We start from the raw sequence: 22,502 nt of genomic DNA, 5'->3' as shown, positions 1-22,502 counted from the left end.
CATTTAATTATAGAAACATATAACGTATAAAAATAATAAAGAAACTGTGTTTTAATAATTATTTTAAGAGTTTCATTCACTAGACTGTGTCTTCTCAGTTACCATTTTTCGACAAATCTCTTAATTTAAAGCTCTAAAACTTAACACAAATGTGTATCAAATTGTACATTGCTTTTATTGTAAGCTTATTATTATCCGCTTAATAGAATAAAGATTGTAGTTTGCAATAAATTGAAAAGAAAAAATACTGGAACTAAAAATGCAACAGAAATCATGTTTCTGTTTATCATTTTACCCTTAAAACCTAATTTATTGATTGCAAAATCGATCCATAATGTTATGAAGAGCATTCTAATAAATATAATTAAAACATTGTGAGCAGTATTATTGAAAATTGAAGAAGAGAGATATTTTGTTTTTAAATTAAAAAAAAAATAATAAAATTATTAAAGTAATTACTAGCAGCCTTTTTCCTGCTTAAAATTATTATGTTTGACATTTAAGAATATTCATAAAAGTTAAATATAAGCTCTTAATTAAAAATATTCATTCAAAAGGTACTGAATCTTAAAAAGCTTGAAAGTGGTAATAAAATTTCAAACTTTAGAAAGTAAAATTTGCTGACTAATTTTTTAACAGTCATGAATGTTAATTTACCTTTACATGATTTTATATGCAAATTTAACAAAAATTGTACAGACAGCCATTACTGCAAATTGAATTTTCTGAATATAGAACCAGCAGCATATTTTTAAAAAATTAAGTTATTTTTTAATAAACACAATAGTTGCAGTTACGTTTTATGGAACCAAGTCTTAACCCTTAAATACTGTTAAAAAATATTCCAAAGTTTATTCTTGATGTCTACAGTTTGAAAAGCTGTTAAGAAATTTTGCAGCCGTACATATCACATAGTATTAGGAACACTTTTATTCGTTGCATATAAAATATAAATATTACTTAAATTCACTATGCAAAAGTGTAAAAATATCATGAGGAATACATATTGTGTGCAACAGCTCACTTTAATACATTCTGATAGTCTGGACTGTTAATGGAAAATCTTATATTGCATGAGTTAGAAACAGCTTCCTACTCCAATGTTATTTCCTTTATAAAAAAGAAGCAAACAAAACTCTTTCAGGAATTAAAAAATAAGTGACTTAGAGAAAAATAAGCGGACATTATTAAATATTAAACTTGTTCTAATTTTATACTGTTAAGATTAAAGGCTACGACTAACATTATTTTACATTTTACTGTGCAACTTTATTACCCTGGTGTACCTAAATTTTCACGAAAAGAATCTAACAATACATAAATACTAGATCAGAACATTCCAGATTCAGAAACATTTATGGTACCATGTTGTTCTAACTGCTTCATTTCTGGAGAAATTTGAGATCTTAGCGAAACCTCCGAAGCTGAATGTCCAATTTAAAAAGGCAGAACTTCCGCTGAAGGTTTTGGAGCTATTCATATAAATAGTCGTGAAGAATTTTAAAAAAATCAGAAAAAGTAACTCTAAAAAATTCTTTAGACAGCGTAACCAATGGTTGTCGAAATTCCTGTGAGAAAAAAATTAATGAAACCTTTGATGCCCCATATCTTGGCAACCCCCTTCCCCCTCATACCACACATAACACCAAACAGCGATCAGCTGCCGAAAGTGATGCAAGGAGATGTAAACAAGTAAAAAACAGAAAAGCGGAAAAGGATGGTTATGTGGTGAAGCGAAGCAGCGCAACAACGATTAGGGTTAGACCTCAGTAAACCGTTGTCTCATCATTCCGAATGACCTTGCCGATGGGCGCACGCCGAAAGGAGGAAGATTGAGCCATCCTTGGGAAGATCCAGATCATTTTGTTTCATCCTCCGCTCCTCTCTCCGTCACGTGACACAATCTTTTACTGGTATATAAAGACCACTGGGTCTCGGTGAAAGTCACACTTTCGGAACATCAGTTCACCGGAATCATGATCAGAAAGGTAAGAACAAAAATTTGATATTTTACGTTTCACGTTATGGATAGTATTTACTTTCGCATACAGAATTTGAATTTGGGGCATCCTAAATATATTCTAATAAGAAAAGCTTTGAAATGAAGTGAAGCATTGTTCAGTGTAGAAACATCCAAATTGGTGCAATTGGTTCAGATTCCGCTTTTATGTTAGAATATATAATTAAAAGTAAATTTGCATTCTAATAAAGGTTACACCTTCCTTCTCTTGAGATGCTTTTATTAGGAAAGTTATAAAATGGTGTTTCACAAGCAGAAATTTGCAGTGTAATCAAGAGTTAGGGAAATACTAATTTTGACTTTTTAAAAAATGACTTATTTATAAAATTTCTATGCTATGAAACTTACAGTTAGATCTTTCGGATTCTAGTTGAGCATCGAAAGTGCCCTGCAATCTATTTATAAATATCAAAATATACAAATATATGTATATGATAACAAAACTCAATGTGATAGAAGATGATGAGCAGTACTTTGAATATAACTATTCTTATACTTCTTTAAAATATTCTTTTTATTTTAGACACAGCATAACGTTGAGTCTGAAAAAGAAAAATACCGGTTCACAAAATTGTGAGAACAGTTTCAATGAAATTGCATTCGTCGCGCATTTAACACAGTTCAAGCATAGCAAAGCATTACACTTAAGTCTGTAATAATGGCTGTATAAGATACGTTGTATACCCATTAATTTTTTCAGATGGCAAATTCCATGTTTACGTAGCGAAGGCAAGCGTTAGGAGAGCAAATTTTAATTTGAAATAGTTCCTCTTTTCTGGCTAGATGGTGTTATTTCCGAGTTATGTTATTGGCTCTTAAAGTCATCAGGCCTATATAGGTTTGGATAAAAGTTTGTCGTCTCTTAAACCACTACGAAGAGTTGTCACGCATTTTAACGCGAGTAAATGGCCAGTGTCATCAGTAGTTATGCAGAGGTTATAAACGTTTTCTTTTCTATTCCATATACCTGCTAGTTCACTTCCCATACAAGTATATAGTGTTGTGATATTAAGGATACAGACAATTTTAAAATTAGTAAGGATGCATATTCGCAGTCATTATGTACCTCTAGCTCTCTCTAAAAAACTTCGACTTGCTGTATGTAAGCATTTTTCTAGAAATCTGTATTATTCTGATACTAAACTACGTTATGAAATCTTAGTATGAAAGTTTTCCGCAACTTTAAAATCTTATTGTTCTTATTTTCAGGCAAGATATTATTAATTTATGCATAATTTATTATTCTTTACATAAGACAGCAGATTTAATTCTTGATTTATTATTCTGTTCTATAACGTGTTTCGCGCTACAGTTATCAATTTAGATTTTAATAATAATTTTTAATCTAATGGCGGGCACTTGCCTACTCAGCACTGGCCACTCCTAAGGTCGGAAGTGGTGGCCATTTTATTGTGGAGGCTTCTAATAGGCGGCCACAGTTGGCTCCTACGAACGGACGGACTGTTACAAGCATTCCTTCTGATTTTAATAATAAGAAATTTATAAATACTACAAAAGAAATGATGAAATAATTAGGAAATATTTTGAACGAGATTAAAGTTGCTAAACTCCTCAGGACAGCATTCATATATCAGTCGTCAAAGACAAAAACATCCGTGAAATATTAGTAATATATTTTGTAGAGCCATTAGGATTTTTGAAGTAGGGGACACGAAAAATGAGCAATGTCCTCTCCGGGACTCGAACCTGGACTTCTCGTATACGGGCCGAGTGTGCTAACCGTTACATCCCGAACGCACGCAGAAAGAAGGAAAAAAATACATTTTAACTTGATTATAAATGCTTAGAAAGAAACTTTACTAAGAAATTTTATTTTAGTTCACAATGGGTATCCGTATTTAGCTTATCTGTAGTCGGTTAACGTATTATTCGACCACAAACATTTTGGTTTTATTCGACATAATTTTTTACGAGTTTTTAGCATTTCCTTTCGAAATAATATATGTTTATTATCTCGCTACACAAAAGCAGATTTTACTCTGAAGTAAACGAGACATAATATTAAAGATCGTATATGTAATATTTTATAGTTGTAATATTTATGTGTGTAAAATTTTTGCCTTAGATATTTTGTATCCTACATTTATATGTTTTAACTTAAATGTTTCTTCCAAGCAACAGCTTAAACAGATAAATGGTTTATATTAGAAATCTTATTGTATATTAACTTATGTTAGAGAAATAATTAGATTATATGCGTTTGATTTGACCTATATAAATTACCATTTCCAGTTTGAAACCTGATGTCTATTACAAAATGATTTTTATGAACGTAAATCCCCAATTTATAATTTAAGCAAAATTCAGCTTTAAATTGACGCTAATTTTGTCGATAATATTTATATATTACCAGGGAAACATGCAATATGTTCTTTTATTTCAGTAAACAAAACTTACTACTTAAACAATTCATGCTTCAGGACAAATCGGTTATTTATAGCAACGGTTGATAGAGTAAATAAAATCAAAAATTAGAAGCATTAGAAGTAAACAAACAATTGTAAATAGCAGTAAAAATAGAAATTAAACTAAGATGAAAGTGTAAAACCAAGGTAAAACTATAGATATTTAAAGAAAGAATCGGAAAAACTGAACAAAAGAGGCTACTAAATTCGAAAACAGAAAAGTAACTAAAATTCTAAACGGTAAACAATCAAAATGAAAAAATTTAGAGTTCAGAAAAGTGAAAATTAAAGATCAGAATTTATGGTAGCCCCAATACAGATATAAATAATAACAAGTAAGAAACAAAAAAAGGAAAAAAGAAAAACTAAAAAGAAAACTAAAAGCGAGAACTAACGAAACTAAAGAAAACTAAAAAAAACTAAAAGAGGTGAGAAATAAAAAACTAAAAAATCTCAAAATGTCAAACTCCAAGAAATGGAACTTAATGGAAAAATGCACTACCAAGAAGCTCTAAATCCAGATAGCTATCAAATCAGGTATTTAAAATATTGATTAGGAATAAACTTAATAATTGACAGAATTTAACCACAGGCGTTAAGTTCAAATGAACAATTGATTTATATCGGAAAGCAAACAAAACTGTCACACGTCTTTCAGAAGCTATTGTTCTTCGAAGACATTTGTCTCTGAAGAATATATATCATGCCAATTGCACTTCGCTATCTCTCGAAATGCACTGCACCGTTTAGTTTAAAACAAGCGTTAAACGATATTTTAATTGTACCAGATGTTAAAGGTCAGATTTTTACAAACTTTTCTCTTCTATTGTGGATATTTTTAATGTAATCTTTAACAATAATTTTGTTTCAAGTTGCAAATACAAACGGATTAAGATTTTGTATAATATATGAACAATAATTATTAATTAATTAATCTCTCTCGGTATAGTACATATATTATATGTATATGTTGGTGAAGTGTATAATATTCTAAGTTCTTTTGCAAGTCTTCCATTAAATATTAATTAAAATCTAAATCAATATACATCAATGAAACCTATGGACTTAAGCGACCACTGAAATTGAAATTTTAATAATTCCAATAATAATTCTGTTATAATTTTTTATTTGTGGTATAAATTTAATTTAATTATACTTTTTCATTTATAATATAACTTTCGTTAAACTATAATTTTACAAGAATGTGAATTAATGTAAGCATTTTCTTCCTTTTAGGTTTTAATTCTTTTATCTGTTGCCACAGCGGCTCTAACATTGGGCAATGGTCCAGCTTATCATTCCACAAAGAATGTATTTCAGAAGCAGCAGGTAAAGTATAATTCAGATAATAAATAAATACTTTATTTTTCTTAATGCCTTATTATCCTACTTTGTTGAAATAAAATTACTCTGCTGTAACGGGCTTAAATATAACTTTTTCTCCTATCATTTGTTTTAAATTCTAGGCTTCTAATTTTGCTTATAATCAATGATGCTTATCATAACCTTTCACTTGGGATGGATTTCAAACCATTAAAAACAACAGTCTCTTAAACAGGATTCGAATCCACAGCCTTTAAAAGAAAATACCAAACATATTATATTGCATTTCTGCCCATAAAACCATGATACGTGGAATTTAACTTGCCAAGATAACAAGATGTAAAAATTTGATATTTTGAAAAGTCGTGTTATTTTTTCTGGAGAACAGCAAATAATTAAAATTAGCCGTTTTGTTTACAAGTATCTGAGGAAACTAACAGCAAGCGCTTTGCATCACCATTTGTGTAACACAAATCTGAGGTATGTGTATATCACTTCATTTATTTAAAAATTTTAGATTTTTATGATATTTCGAGTCCTTTTTTTTAATTATGAGATCTGCAGCATATTTTTCCCACTGTTCTTCAAAAATGGGACAGTTTCGTAACATCAATGGCTGACACTGAAATTTTCTGCAATTTTTCTCAAGTGAGCTTCAGGTTACATCTGAGGAAAGCAGTTATACAGGGGCAGAAATGCAGCCAGCCTGAATGATTATCACATTGGATTAAACTGTTAATTTTTTTTTATTATTATTATTCTAGGAACAGAATAAATTTTGTGAAAGCAAAGAGTAAAAACGACTAAAATATCTTAAAATGACTGCTTTTTCTTCAGATTTTGCGTTTAAAAATAAATATATAAACAATATATAATGCGAAATCAGTGACACTTGCACTAAAAATGTTGCACCGCAGTTAAAAGTAACTTACTCACGTTTTGGCTTTCAAAGAAATCGGGATGCAACCAATATTTAGCTGATGATTTTTCAAATCTTGCAATTAAAAAAAAGTTCCTTTTATTACTGGAATCTATCAATAACCTGGACAATACTCCAGTATTCTAAAAGTTTGTCAACGATATTAACTCTAACCTAGTTAAGTGTAATTTCACATATTAGCGCTCATAGATAAATTCAGTAATAATAGCAACTCCAAATTAATCTAAATTTGAAATTAATTCGCAGCATGGATTACCTTATTGTGGCTTCCAAACAACGGCAACCAGTATACTAACTCTTATGTTAATATTATTTCTCTAATTTGCATACTTCGGAAGCGAAGCAGTGTTTGGGAAGAAAACAGTCAATAGGAAAGAAACAAAAAAATATTTTTGTATATTAGAAAAAGAAAAAAATTTCGGAAATTCTTGGGAAATTTCATTTATTAAGAACAGATGCTAGCCAGATTTTTTTCCTTTTTTCTATGCTTTTATTTAGGAAAACACGATTTAATTTGTATTATATTGAATACCGAAAAGAAATAATTGGTTTCCTTTTTATTATTATGATTATTATTGATTTGATTTTATTTGATACTTTTTTAGGGCACAAAGCAGTATGCTAGCGTAGCTTCCTACCAATCTCCTTCTCAAGAAATCAGGCAGCAGCCATCTCCCTACGCTTTCGGGTACGAAGATGAGGGCAGTGCCAGACAAGAATCCGCCGACGCTTCCGGAAAAGTGACCGGAAGTTACTCTGTCACAAATGAAGACGGATCTGTAAGAGTCGTCAAATATGTGGCTGATGAACAAGGCTTCCGTGCGGATATCGACACGAACGAACCGGGAACCAAAAGCGACAATCCCGCCGATGTGTCCTTCCGGTCAAGCGCTGTTGAGAAATTGGTTAAAAGTGCACCAAAGATTTATGCTCACAGCAAGCCTGCAGCTGCTCAACCCATACAGGTTTGTTCCTATAGTTACTGGAAATCACTTCAATAATTTTTATGTGTGCTATATCATAAAAAAAGAAGAAAAGTAAAATTAGATGTACGTTATCTTGTAATAGCTGAGAAAGCAGTGTAAATAATAACGCTTCTAATCATATTTATAACCACGGTTTGGCGTATTTTTACCAAAGCCTGGTCGAAGATTTATGGTTCTAGTTTAGGAATGAATCAAAAGTAGTAAAGCCGCAAATTCGGCTTACGTTAAGCCGGCATCTGGTTCCGGTACTGAATTTTTGAATAAAATCTCATTTCCAACCACAGCCTAAATAAGATGAGTCTGAGAATTTAAATTTATTATTTAACTATTTGTAATTAATTTATTAACTTTTTATTTGTTTCTACATTTTATTTGATTTTAATTACTAATTATTTATATTTTTTTTTCATATTTATTTTTGTTCCCCTTTCCTGACGTCCTTCCATAGGGTTCCGAAACTTTTAAATTTTAAAATATGAAACCCTGCTTATAAACTCACATAACGCCTTTTACTACAGATATATAGAAATTAATTTTTTATTAATTTGTAGGGGGAAAACACCGAGGAACGCATTTTCCGTAAAATTATTCAAACAAAAAAAGTTTCCTTTCTCATATTATTAGAAACCGAATATTTTTCATTTGTTAAAATTACGGTAGGGAGGCCTTAAAAATATTGCTAAAGCTGTGAATATTAACTTTCCAAATGCAGGTTTCTAAATGATGATTTTTTTAGAACTCTAGGGGAAAAAAGTTTTCTGTTGCTCTGAGCCATTGGTTTCGAAATGCCATTTTCAAAAAGTGACGAATATTCAAATGTTTGATTTAAAAGAACTGAATTTCTATGCATTTCCTACCTAGTCACGTTTAGTCTATATGCGTATGTGTGTGTCTATATATATATGTGTGTGTGTGTAATGGATCTGGAAATAGCTGCAACAATTTAGGGCGTAATTTGCAGCTGCCATTTTTGGAAGTTTAATACAACTTAACACAATGGGCGATACATAGAAACGAGCGGTAAAGTGTTGTTTTGATACACAATCAAGCGGGGAAGTTCGATATAGTATATCCAATATTAGAGGCTTAGTTTAAAAGAAAGTTTTCTGTTTGGAATTGAAATCCATAATCACTGGTTGGCTAAAGTATATCTACTTTGCTGCCTTACATATGGTCTTATGATGTGGATTAATTTTGAAAATACGCAGTTTAGATTAGTATATTGAAATAGTTATTATTTTTAGGAGAAAAAGAAAAAAAATGCTCAAATTAGCATAAGGAATAAAGGGGCTATTGTCGTTTAAATTTAATACAAGTCTCATTTAATATAATACAAGTATATATATATATATATATGCGCTGATTTAGAAATAACGAAGATAGACTTTTAACCATATGTAGCTGAACCGTAATGAAGAATAAACATAGAAATCGTATAGATGCAACAAATGCGTTCGTAACATGTATGACAAATATTTTTATTTTTATTTTAACTAAAATTTTTCCAACCAAAAACAAATTGACATACTAATTGTGCCTGCTTCAGAATATTTGCATTTTTGATATTACTGCAGTAAGAATATTAGCAGCAAGAGGCAGACTAGCTAGGCCGAGGGACAGAAAGCAAGTGCGTAGTTATTCAGTGCGGATGCTTAGTATAAGAGGATGTTTCAGTTCGATTTAGCTAGGTCATCATTATTATTAAAGTCATATGATATAGCTTAAACTAAAAATGGCGTAGATCAGAAAAAAGTATAAGCAATGGCTATTTTTAGAACACAGAGGGGAATACCCAAATTGAAATGAATACTTAGGGCTATTGCTAAATTAAGATTTTTATTTACATATTTTTTATCTTATATGCCACTAATCTTAAAAATGATTCAAGAAAACAAAGCTAGAACATTTGTGTTTTTCCACCATTCGAAATTTTTGAAGCCTGCCATAAAAACTATCAACGTTTTAACTCAAAACTTTGAGAAGATTAGTTTCATTGAATGTCTAGTAAAAGCGGTCATTAAACAGAGAATGTGATGTTTGCTATTTCAGTGAAATTGATCACACATGTCACTTCGTGGCGGCTTTACTGTTGTACTATAACTTTTCTGGATAGAATTTAGTGTTTACAGTTTATCTGTTTTAAGTTTTGAGATAATCTTTTCCCTCTACATTTCTAACGTTAATTTTGATTTCGTTCAAAAATTCTAAAATTCTGAAGGGGGCTCCATTTATATTTAAGCTGTGGTTTGTTCCTCAATGACAGCAAACATTGTTTTTACGCTGAGGAGTGTGTGGTTTGTGAGGAACTATCATATTACCCCAGACGGGGTCTCATCATATAAGTGGTTAACACATATACTGGAGTTCTGCTTAGAGCACAGTTAATTTTCTTATGTTTCCAGCTTTAAAAAACCTTTTTAACTACTAAATTTCTACAGTGGAAACCGAATTTTAACGCAACAACGCAAGAAACTCCATTACAGTAGTGTTCTTGGGCTTCTTGCAAGTGCCCTTTAAGTGGGGAGAATGCAAGGAATTACCGCATTCTCCCATACATCTCCCATACACGGTTGTTAATACCGTGGTTGCTGCTAAATAATTCATGGTTACAATACTGGCGAAGACATTGTTCAATTTTTATGTTTCCTGGCATCCAAAAATTAATGGTTTTTATAAGTTTATATCGTAAAACTTTTGGGTGCGTAATAACAGTTATTTTAATAAGTTATTTTAATCCAATAGGCACCAGCTGCTTTTAAGTCTGCAAGTGGTAGCAGCGGAGGTTACTCGTACCAGTACCAATCTGAACTGGAAGATGGCGGAAGTCTCGGCCGAGGTGAAAGTGGAGATGCTTCCGGAAAAGTAAGCGGATATTACAGCTTGTCCGTTGCCGATGGTAGAAAACGTAAGGTGGACTACTCTGCCGACCAGGGAGGATTCTCTGCAGTTGTTAATACCAACGAATTTGGAACTAAAAGTGACTCACCAGCTCACGTGACCTTTCTGTCATCTTCACCGGCGCAAGAAAGTTTTCTGTCTCAACAGAGATCCGTGAAACAGGTACTGTTTTTTTTTTTTTTTCTATATTTGCTTAGCTAGTTAATTAATTTATTTCAAAAGAAAGTAGAGAAACGTCTGCCTGATTAGGGAAGACTCAATGAAGGAGAGGGACGATTTAGTGGAGGACAAACTTGCTCATAATGACATCGCTTATCGTGGCCCGTCAGTGGCCGATTCAATAAACAGTAAGACCGTTGAAGTGTGATTATCCGAACTAAATTCGAATCTTAGCGAAAGAGCTAACTTCAAGTGAGCGTTTTTCTTCCTTTTTTTCATATGTAAAGTGAATATGAGCCGGTTTTCCCTTGAATGTTTTTCACGAAGTTATCCTTCTCCATAGACTGATAGTCCTCAAGTGCTTTGCTGTAATCAGCGAAGCAAGCATATGTCAGATATGAGTTCTTCTATGCTCTTTTAGTGAAAATTCTTTGTTTATGCACAACAGAGAATCGCAGTCATCAAATGAAACTTAAAATTAGTCTTATTAACTAGGGGAAGGTGCGTATTCTGGAAATGCTTACGATGCAAATATCTAAAATTAGGCGCAGCAAATCTACGTCTATTAATAGTCTAAAATTACTTAAAATTATTTATTCTCCTGGCCCACTGCGAAATAAAAAATTATTATAAAATTTTTAAAAAATGAAGTTTTCTTATGAATTAAGAGACAAAAATATAATCACTTCATATAACTTTTAGATTGAAAATTAAAAAAACATTTTATAAGTTTGTTTTTCTGTGAAATTGCTTTCTCAATGCAAAAGAAGAATTTTATTGCAAATACAGCCAATAGTGTTTGAACTGAAATAAATAGGCAAGTAGCTTTCCAAAGTAGATTATTTGTCACTTTCGGTCGTAAATTGAAAATTCATTTGCATCTTAAAAATTGTTTTCTACCTAACATATACTCGCATGTTACAATTTAAAGCGTCTTTTATTATTTCGAAACAATCGTTAAAGAACTTTAAAAACTGAACTTAAATTGGACTGGACAAAGGTCTCCTTACGTGCTGAGTCAGATCCTTCTTGTTTGATTGTTGAGATATGCAATAAATTAAAAAAAAAAAAATTAAAGTGTTATCAGTAGTCTTCTGGTAAGAAATTGCAATTTTTCTATGCATTCTGGGTTCGAAGATAGACTCGTTGAACATATAAAATAAACTAATAAAAGGAATATTTCTCTCTGATATCAGTGTAAGTTTATAAAACGTGGAAAGAACTGAAGCTTAAATCAAACGGTATGTGTCAGTTACGGAAATGTTTCTGAAGTCAGGAATAATAACCAAATTTCATTGGTTGTTCTATTGAAAATATTCGATTTGAAAACATATATATAAATCAATTATAATACTTTTGAAAATGATAAAGCATATTTTTAAATAATAGTGACTTTCACTTTGAAAGGTCACTGTTCTTTAAAAATATGCTTTATTATATCCGTTATATCATATCCGTTATTCTTTAAAATTTTGCTATTTCAAGAGTAGTAAATGATAAAGCATATTTTTATTAAAGAACAGTAATTTACTGAATACGTAACTTTTTTAGGTTCAGGCATATTCCTCTCCTGTGTCCCAACAACAACCCATTCAGGCAAGTTAAAACATTTAATTTAAATTTTTAACAAAATTATATCCAACAGCTAAGTGAGCTCTTGAAGTTTTTATTTAAAACTTTATTGTGTCAGAAAAATTCATTCCTGTTTCTAAGTAAAATTCAAATGAATTGTGATTGATCATTAATTATGTGGAAAGTTGAAATTTCATCCATTTAATAGAGATAAGGCGCTTAAGTATACTACCTTCTGTTTAGCTCAGTTTTATTAAAGAGTCAGAAATTAGAATAACTATGAAATCTTTTATAAAAAGGTTAGATAGTTTGATTTACTCAAATAGTACACAAATCAAAGTTAACAGTCTTTCCAAACATTTAAATTGAAGTGTTGAAAAAGAAATTATAAGAGTCTCATTTATAAGTTTTAAACATCTTCAGGCTTACCTATTAGGCAATATTATTAAGAGTATCTTCTCAAAAAGAAGGTAACACGCTAAAAAAGAATGAAGCTTAAGTACAACATTAGTACAAAATGTTTTTAAAACATTTTCGTCGAAACATAAGTAGAATCCTCTCTCGCCAATATTGTTTGGCGCTCATTTGTTTTTGACGCTGCTGAGATTAATTATGCAAAAGTGAAACTAATTTATTCTAACAAAAGTAAATAGTACTTTTAATTAAACTGTTTTAGAAGAAGCTTTATTTCTTACATTTTATGCTGCGTAGCTAATTTATATTTTTAATAAACTTCTTTTCTATTATTTTATCCGGTTAAAACTCATAAAAATGGAGATTTAATTTAAGAAAATCATACCCTGATTTAATTCTTGACATTATTGCTGTACAGACTGATTAACTACAAGACATATAACTAGCATTATAAAATTAAATGCATTTGTCAAGACAATTTCAGATTTTAATGGTAAAATCAAAGTTACCTATCATTTTGGTCTAATGTAAGTACTTATCTAAACTTCTAGAATACCAGGTGAGTTTTCGTCCTGGTTTTAACTAACAATATCAGATCACTAAGTAAATACGACAGAAACAAGCAAAATTTTATTTTAACTTGATCTCAAAGTACAGGATTAAACTAAATAACACAAATTTGTTTCCTCAACAAAAATTGAGTTAAATTATTAACAATTTAAAAGATTAAATTTAGATTTACATTATAGCACTTAATTATTAATAATGATAATTGCGTGACTAGTACTTAGCATTCAGTTAAAGAGAAAAATCCTCAGCTGATAGAAATGTCCCTTATGTTGAACCGAAACATAGAAATTTCACTATGGCCGGTTGAAGTTCCTAATCCTCTTTTTTAAACTTAAATTCTTGCTTCTCTTTAAGAGTTTTTTCATTTATATATTTTGACAGATTAGATGAAACTGTAGAAATTTAGGACAGATTTTCATATAAAAAATAGCTTGTGAATTAAAATAAACTTTATAAAATTAATATGAAAAGTTTCAAGAAATCTTCAAGTCTCTGTACGTAAATAAGAAACATTAAATCAGAGTTTAAATGATTAAAAAATAATTAAAGGGCTTAAAGTACGAATAATTTTTTAATGAGTGGAAAATTTGTATAAGTAAGGCAAAAATGCAGAGACAAGCAAAAAAAAGGGGGGGATATTTTACAAGGAAACTATCATTTATTTAACAACAGATACTCACAATCAAAACTAATTATCGTGGTCATTGCTATTACAAATAAAGTTCTTGAAATATGTTTTACTGTTATTGATACTTTATGAACTGAAATTTCTTTAACTGAAATTGTTAAGCATATGGTTTCGTATATTTTTCCTTTCGGCACTCTACTTTTGTGTTAAATTTGTGTTTTTTTTTTTTTTTTTTTTTTTTTTTTTACTACAATTATTTGCTTCTTGTGTGATATTTTACACCATAAATTTTTGACTCAAAAGTTTATCTTTTGAATCTTTCATAGCCATGTCTTTAATTTTAATTGGTTTTTTAGCCTTTTGTATCAAAAATACGGCAAGTGTCCCAGATCAGCGAGAACTCTCAACCTTCTCCTTATGCATTCAGCTACGATGCCCAATTAGAAGATGGTAGCAGCTCCAGGAAGGAATCCGCAGATGCTTCTGGAAAAGTAGTTGGATCTTACAGTCTCTCCGTTGCTGATGGTCGTAGAAGAACCATCGACTATCAAGCTGACCAAGATGGATTCAGGGCATCTGTCAACACCAATGAATTTGGAACCAAAAGCGATTCCCCGGCTGATATCCAGTTTTACTCTTCTGCTCCTCAAGAAGCTCCAGCACCATCTTACTCTGCTGGAAAAATCAACCAGGGAAATCAGGCAGCCGCTTTTCCCATACAGCAAAGCAGATTATCATCGAGCAGTCAAATTAAATCTGTGCCATTTTCCTCAGGAAGTCAATTCCAGTCTGCGCAGAAGGTAATAAATATCATTCATAAACGCTAACAGTATACTGAAATTATAAAATTAACCCAAATTTATGTTAGAGGTTTGAATGTTTATGCAGCAACTAAGTATTTTTAACGAATCCTTTCTTTCTTTCTGGATATCGATATCTATACATATGCATTAATATCTATCTAAATATCTATATATAAGGAGAGAGAAAAACAGGGAAAGCGTTTTTACTGTAGTTTACACTATGATAATGTATTTAATGAAGAACGACGAGTTATTTAAAGTTTCGGCTTAAGGTTTTTGTCCTGTCATAATACCACAATTGTTATTTTTTCACGACGAAAACTTTTTTATTATTATATTATTTATAGATTTTTAAAGTACTGTTTAAAGTACTTCCGTCATCATATTCCCACTCACTTCTTTAAATATTTGTACATTTTTGTATTTTCTCTTTTACAAACATTTATAACTTTTTCAATAACAATTTAATATGAAACTCAACAATGTTATCGTATGTATTTTAAACAGTCTGCCGTTCAGTATAGCGCAGGAGCTGCAGCTGACAAACCTGCCCCCTACTCTTTCAACTACCTAGCACAGCTTAATGACGGATCTAGTTCTCGAATAGAATCTGCAGACGCATCTGGGAAGGTTGTAGGTTCCTACAGCTTGTCCATCGAAGATGGAAGGCAAAGAAAAGTCGATTATTTAGCCGACCAGGCAGGTTTCAGAGCCACTGTCAACACGAATGAGTTTGGAACGAAAGGGGATTCTCCAGCAGATGTGCAGTTTTATTCCAGCGTGAAGGAACATGCTCCATCCAGTTATTCCTCACCCAGCATCAGAAAAGCTCCACACTCTAGCGCAGCTTCCAAGAAGGTAGAACAACAAGTAAGATACATTTCTTCATCCGTAATGCTTTAAAAATAACGATTACATGATAGTAATTCAAATTTTATTTAAATTCGCAATTAATCTGTGAAGGAAAATATAAATTTTGCATACTTTACAGAATATTTACATTTCAACAGTCCTGTTAAATAATAAAACTTTAATTCGTGTAAGGTTACTTCGCTGAACGCTTATATTATATTATTTACTTCGCTATAACTATTTATGTACACATAAATTAATGGCTAAGCCTTAGTTACATGTCAAAAATGTAAGGTTTATTTTAACCAACATGTTATTTTTTAAAATCTTTCCAGTTTTTAAATTTTTCTGTCAGCTCCTCTAGAAATGCAAATTAAGTAACAAGAAACATGCGCAAGCTTCCAGACGCCTTATTAGCAACTCAGCCAGTGGCATTGTAACGATCTTATTCCTCTCAACTAGATACCTGTAGCGGAATTGTACGAGTTTCTGCTTTTTTGCCGGGCATTCATTCAACACAATTACGGCGTTTAAGTACACTATTCACTATTTTAGCACAGTTTTATTAAGGAATCATAAGTTAGAATTAGAGTGTTTGCTTAACTCAGATGGAACACAAATAGAATACAAATCAAAGTTAACAGTCTTTACATTGTTTTTGTACATTAACAGTCTTTACGTTGTTGCCGAGTTTCATTATGGAAAAGTGCCACTAATTTATTCTAACACTTTTGCTTGCAGTTGCATTTAGCATTCGCGCTTAAATTAGGAACCAGATTTCTAATTTATTGTTTGATTTGAAAATATTAAAAGCATTATTGTATACAATAATTCTCAGCTGCAAGAACCGGAGTTTAATTTTTTTTATTAGCTACTTAGTTTGTTATTTATGAGGCTGTAGTACAAATAAGCTTTAAGTTGTTTTACTATTGTTGTATTAATTCAGTGTTATTGGAGTCTTAAATTAAAAAAGAGACCATAATTCGTCTGAGGTGTAGGATGATTAACAGGCTTTTAAGTGTAATTGGGTTTAATTGCACAGAAATTCTGCATAAAATAAGGTGAAGTTGTAAAATTTGGGTCGACAGATGAATGTTTTATTGCCTTTAATATTATTTACTTTTTCCTCAATATTTAACCTTTTTCTAGATTTGCATAAAATTTAATAATTGTAGATTAGTCAAAAATATTAATCAACCAGATTTAATGCTTTGAGAAAACAAAGGCAGAAACTAAAGCTGTAAATTGTGTTATTGATGCCAAAGCGGAGATTCTTCAAAATAATATTATTGTTCAAGTAGAATATTAGAAAAAAATGAAGCTAATGTAATCTGGAGAACTAAGTTGCTAAAAAAGTATATGTGAGAAGAACAGAAGCAAATTTTAATAAATGAAAGAGAAATTTCTTAAATTAATGACTTGAAATTATTTATTCCATATGAATATAAAAATATCACCTTTTCTATTTTCAAGTGACGAAATGTTTGTAAATGAAGAAATGTGGACATATTTTTAAAGAAAAAGAATTTAATTTCATCTTTTAAGTTAAAAAAATAATAGTTCACCTGCTTCCCGTCTTTGTATTGAAGAAAATAATTCCGCATATTGACCACAATTTTCTTTCACTCTTTGAGGAGTATATTTCATGCTTAAATGAAAAGAACAGTAAAACATAAACTAAGGTAAAATTTCATTCGATGTAGAAGGAAATGTTAGATCGAAAGTAAATAAAATCAAGCACGGAAGTTTCTTCGAAATGTACTTTAAGCAAACATTAGATCGATCGTAAAATAGTCTGAAAGAACACCACTTTCTAATAGTACTTTTTTAATGCATTTACAAACATGTTTAGTGGAGTGGTTCAGCTGACTGTTAACTTATTTTCTCTTAACCGAATAGTCTTTACTTTCTTTTCTTTTCCATGCATTTCCTTGATTTTTCATTGATTTCTCCTTGCTGCAGGGCTTTCCATAATGCATTGTTTATAAAGAAAAACTTTACATTATTTTAGCACTTAACAAGCACGGGACTGAAGCAGTTCTCGGTAAAAACATGATATTTTAATTTTATTGTATAATTGAAGTAATGTTCGATTCGTTGGAACAGGAGAGGACTTTTTCATATCTTTTTTGTTTTTAGTAAATGTTGATTAGAGGTTCATAACGTTATTTTTTCATTTGGCTTTTAGTTTTACACAATTCGTAAACACTCATTAGTCTTTACGAATATTAAGCAGGAAACCAGCATCCGGATTCGACTTCGCCAAAGTTCTGAATCAAAAGTCTTCTAGTTACTAGCTGGATGGGCTAGCTATTTGTATCACAATGCGAAAATTCCTTAGCGAAAATTCCTTCAATGGAATGCGATAATTCCTTAGATTCTCTATCACCTAATAGACTGCTTTGTGAGAGGCACAAGATCAAGTGTGGTGACGCGTTAGCTTGCATCATATTTTAGTTCCTGGGCCAAAGAATAAACTCATTATGCTTGCTAAACAGAAAGTGAGGAAACTCTACTATGCTTTCTTTGGGATTCGAACCACATTTCACTTGATAACTGGATGTGCTATTTACTTGCACCAAGAGGCCATGAAGCGGGGAACGCGATAATTTCTTGCTACATCTTCAGTATAATATTTTATATACATGTCAGTTCATTTAATTTATTTCGAAGGATTATTAGTCTTATATTCATCGAGTTTTCAAACAACAGTAACTTAAAATTTATACTTTATACGAATGCGTAAACAATAGTTAAGAAGAACGACGCATTCCGACCTACAGTTCTTAACCTAGCAGAAAAATGAAGAAACGGGCAAAATTCTTTGTTTTTTTTTTTTCCGTATAACTTTCTTTATATTTTTCCCTTTTTAAGTTTTTTGCTGTAGAAATTCATGTATAAAACAAATTCTTTCAATACTTTACTCAGTTTTATGAACTATTTGCCGAACTAAACGGTTTATATAAAAACTGCGTTGTAGAATCCAGCCAAAAGCAGAAGTTGTAAAGTTACCGTTTAAATAAATGCATAAGTAAGTATAAGTCAATACATCAGTATATGGTAATGCTGTTACTGATAAGATTTTCAGTCTAACGTATCTATAAAAGATTGAAGCTATTGTAGTAGTAGTTTGTCTTTTGAATTCGAGCTGAAATTTGTCTACGAAATTGGAATAACTACAATGTTTTAGAATTTTGAAGCAAAAGCTATTAAATTATTTACTAATAGTAACATTTTGTCTTTTAATAAAGCACTTGCAAGCTCCCATTCAATTCAGTTTGGAGAACAACGGGGCATATTCCTACAATTACCAGAGCCAATTGGCAGATGGAGGTAGTAACGCCCACAGCGAAATTTCAGAAGGTGGAGGAAAGGTGTCTGGTTTCTACAGCCTCTCAGCCCCGGATGGCCGACAACGCAAAGTAGATTACACATCAGGAAAGGGAGGATTTCAAGCCAGTATTGATAGCAATGAATTCGAAGCACCTCTTGCCCCACCAGCTCACATACAGTACTCTTCTTCTGGTGCATTACGGAGTGGTCTTTCAGCAGTTAAACAATCTTCATACTCCAGCGCACAAAGCAGACCGCAAAGTTTTGTCTCACAGCAAAGAGTAAGTATTACTGATAATTATTTTTGCATAACGCGTTTAAAAGAGAAGCAGATAGTTAAATTAAACAAAGAACAAAATTATAATTATAAAATTGTCATGAAATAAAATCCAAATTCCTAAAATCCGACACGTTAAGTAGTTGATACTATTGTAAATCTAATAATCTTAATGTATTAAATGATCCTAAAAACAACTAAAAGCAAAATCATTAAAATCTTTGCATTTTTTAATGCTGGGTACCAAGGTGCGTACCAAGTACTTACACGTTTTTGCCAATAAAGATAACTGCAGGGGAATGCCCATAAACTTAAACTTTATGTTAAAGGTTAAGGAAGATGGAATGCGACGTGTATCTTTGTGTAATAATAAAGGAAATCTCAGCAAATGAAATAATAAAAAACAGACAAATTGATCCTCACGAACTGTATATGAAATAATTCCTAATTTATTATTGTTGCAGGTGGAAGCTGAGTCATCCTACGCACCTTCTCCGTATTCCTTCGGTTACGAAGCCGAGGCAGCAGGCGGAAGTAGCGCCAGAAACGAAGCAGCAGACGCTAGTGGAACTGTTACTGGAAGTTACACAGTCAGAAACGAAGACGGATCCGTAAGAGTTGTGGACTACATTGCCGACAAGGACGGATTCCGGGCCAATGTCAATACAAATGAATTGGGAACCCAAAGTGAACAACACCCCGCAGACGTTATTTTCAAATCTGAAGCGGCTTCCCAAGCGCGATTCCCAGCTCGCTCGAACACACCTAAATCTAGTTTTAGCCAGCAGAAGGTGGAACCATGGCGCCGATAACGCTAACATTGGAGACCAGCTTGCCACTGAATGAAGCATTATTTTTAAATCATTCCGGCTTTAAATCATTCCACTGAATGAAGCATTATTTTAAAATTATTCAACACATTTTTTTGATTATACTCGAATTTGGCAAGATATACGCACATTTCTTCTTAAACCTAGTCTCAAACAGTCGGTTCGTTTTTCATCTTCTAATGAAAAGACTGCTGAGGATTTTATTGTTTTTGCCAAGTTTAAGTAGAGGTTTCAAAAGACTATTTCTTAATTCCTGCTGATTTATTATCCAAATTTTCTGTAGAATTGACAAATAAATCAGGAAACTTTACACTTCTAGCTGTGAGGAACAGGACTTTATCTTTCAACTTGAAAAATTTCAGTTTTGTGCTTCATACCTTCTTTTAAATATATTCTAGTTAGCTGGTTTACTAAGTTTTTATCCCTTCGTATTTGCTTGCTTATTCCCTTAATATTCGCTACTCGACTAAAAGCAGCACTTCTCATTTAGATAAGGTACATATTTGGTTACTGTCTGTCTGTCAATGTTTTTTCAATGTAAACATATACTCCGTTTGCTTCTCTACGGTGGTCGGTGGCTGAATAGTTCGTTTTTAATCTTCTGAAAATAATTAACTAAAGTGCTCACGAAAATAGACCGTGAATTATTAAGCCAATGTCTATTCTGATAGCTGGAAGCTCAGTTCTTTTCTTTAGAAATGAATTTTTCCGAACAGAACTTTTTGATTAAGCATTTTTTAAAATTCAGTTTACCAAAAACTAGCAACACATTTTTTAATTTTCTGATTTGCAATCAAGCTACTCCAATGAAGAAATATTATTACACAGTAGAGTTTTAAAAATACTGCTAAATTTACAGGCGAGCTGAAATGGGACACACTGCACGATCTCGGTGAACTTTTTTGTCATTTTACTTAGCGTTAATACTTCGAAAAAAATTGTAAATACTTGGGGAAGCATTTAGAAAAACTGACAAAAAAATGTATAAAGGTGTTGGAGTTTGTTCTAAAATATAAGGCAGAAACATCTTACGCAGATCTCATCTTTCATGCGAAAGCGCTTGCTGTGCAAGTAATGCACGATGGAACTGACTTCAGAATGATTTTGGAATTGGACACTGAATAGATATTTACAAAAATTATCTTCATTCATCACTCTGGTTCTTTCATTTGTAAATTTTTAACAATGGTTTTCCTGTTTCTGGATGCGCCATCACTTATTTGATGGCATTCTCCTTACTATACTTTAGTGGGCATTCTCCTTACTATACTTTAGTGGGCATTCTCCTTACTATACTTTAGTGGGCATTCTCCTTACTATACTTTAGTGGGCATTCTCCTTACTATACTTTAGTGGGCATTCTCCTTACTATACTTTAGTGGGCATTCTCCTTACTATACTTTAGTGGGCATTCTCCTTACTATACTTTAGTGGGCATTCTCCTTACTATACTTTAGTGGGCATTCTCCTTACTATACTTTAGTGGGCATTCTCCTTACTATACTTTAGTGGGCATTCTCCTTACTATACTTTAGTGGGCATTCTCCTTACTATACTTTAGTGGGCATTCTCCTTACTATACTTTAGTGGGCATTCTCCTTACTATACTTTAGTGGGCATTCTCCTTACTATACTTTAGTGGGCATTCTCCTTACTATACTTTAGTGGGCATTCTCCTTACTATACTTTAGTGGGCATTCTCCTTACTATACTTTAGTGGGCATTCTCCTTACTATACTTTAGTGGGCATTCTCCTTACTATACTTTAGTGGGCATTCTCCTTACTATACTTTAGTGGGCATTCTTTTCGTACATTTGTAAGGTAGTGTCTGTTCCAGTACCGTATCTATAAATGGATGTTAAAGAATGATTTTTCTATAGAGCTATTCAAAGAAAATATCAATCATGTTTGAATATCAGCGACTGTGATATATAATGAGATGCTCTTTTTGCCTATATTTTATGTAATGTATTTTTTTACCTCTTTTAAAATAAAATTTGAAAAAAAAAATGAAGAATAAGTGCAATCTGTGTTTCTTTTTTTTAAATCAGAAGTGAAGATCCTCTTGAAGTAACAAAATACAAAATTCAACATCTTCAGTTAAACCACTAAAAAAATGCTTAGTTACCCTATTTTATCACTGCTTGTTTTAAGTAGGTGTTTCTATGGCTAGTAAGGTTCTAGTTAAAAACAGACCAAGGGATCTCATTTTCTCATTTGTAAGTTTCAACATTTGTATTACTTCACACACTATCCAAAATTCCCTCAAATATATCTTACATTTAAAATTTCCTGAAGAAATATTCTGCTCTAGCTTTCATTAGAAGTTATCACCTCATATAAAGTATTCTCTACTCTAGTAATCTTGATCTGAACCTGGATAAAATTATTGTTATCGCTTGCACCTGTAATAAATATTTCCAAAATTACATATACTAAATAAGTAAAACTTCGTCAATACGGTTTCTTT

The 22,502-nt window shown here is 31.7% G+C and overlaps 1 protein-coding gene across 2 annotated transcripts; it reads left to right on the top strand.

The window, feature by feature from the left end:
* The first annotated feature begins 1,924 nt into the window (after positions 1–1,924).
* LOC118201355 (uncharacterized) lies at positions 1,925–22,066 on the top strand. 2 transcript variants are annotated; one of them, XM_035373447.2, is made up of 9 exons: positions 1,926–1,988; positions 5,683–5,775; positions 7,315–7,674; positions 10,438–10,755; positions 12,304–12,348; positions 14,293–14,736; positions 15,247–15,609; positions 18,843–19,205; positions 19,666–22,066. In XM_035373447.2, the coding sequence occupies exons 1-9, from the start codon at positions 1,977–1,979 to the stop codon at positions 20,011–20,013; spliced, it is 2,346 nt and encodes a 781-aa protein (XP_035229338.1). In that variant the 5' UTR covers positions 1,926–1,976; the 3' UTR covers positions 20,014–22,066. The 2 variants fall into 2 exon arrangements, with proteins under 2 accessions (XP_035229339.1, XP_035229338.1); XM_035373448.2 differs by lacking the exon at positions 12,304–12,348 and having other exon boundaries at positions 1,925–1,988.
* The last annotated feature ends 436 nt before the right edge of the window (positions 22,067–22,502 follow it).

The sequence above is a fragment of the Stegodyphus dumicola genome, chromosome 12 (assembly GCF_044657685.1).
Source record: "Stegodyphus dumicola isolate Sdum_Otavi_A_Nest chromosome 12, ASM4465768v1".
Lineage (NCBI taxonomy): Eukaryota > Metazoa > Arthropoda > Arachnida > Araneae > Eresidae > Stegodyphus > Stegodyphus dumicola.
The sequence above is the reverse complement of the archived record's forward strand: the minus strand, read 5'-3'. Positions and strand labels throughout refer to the sequence as shown.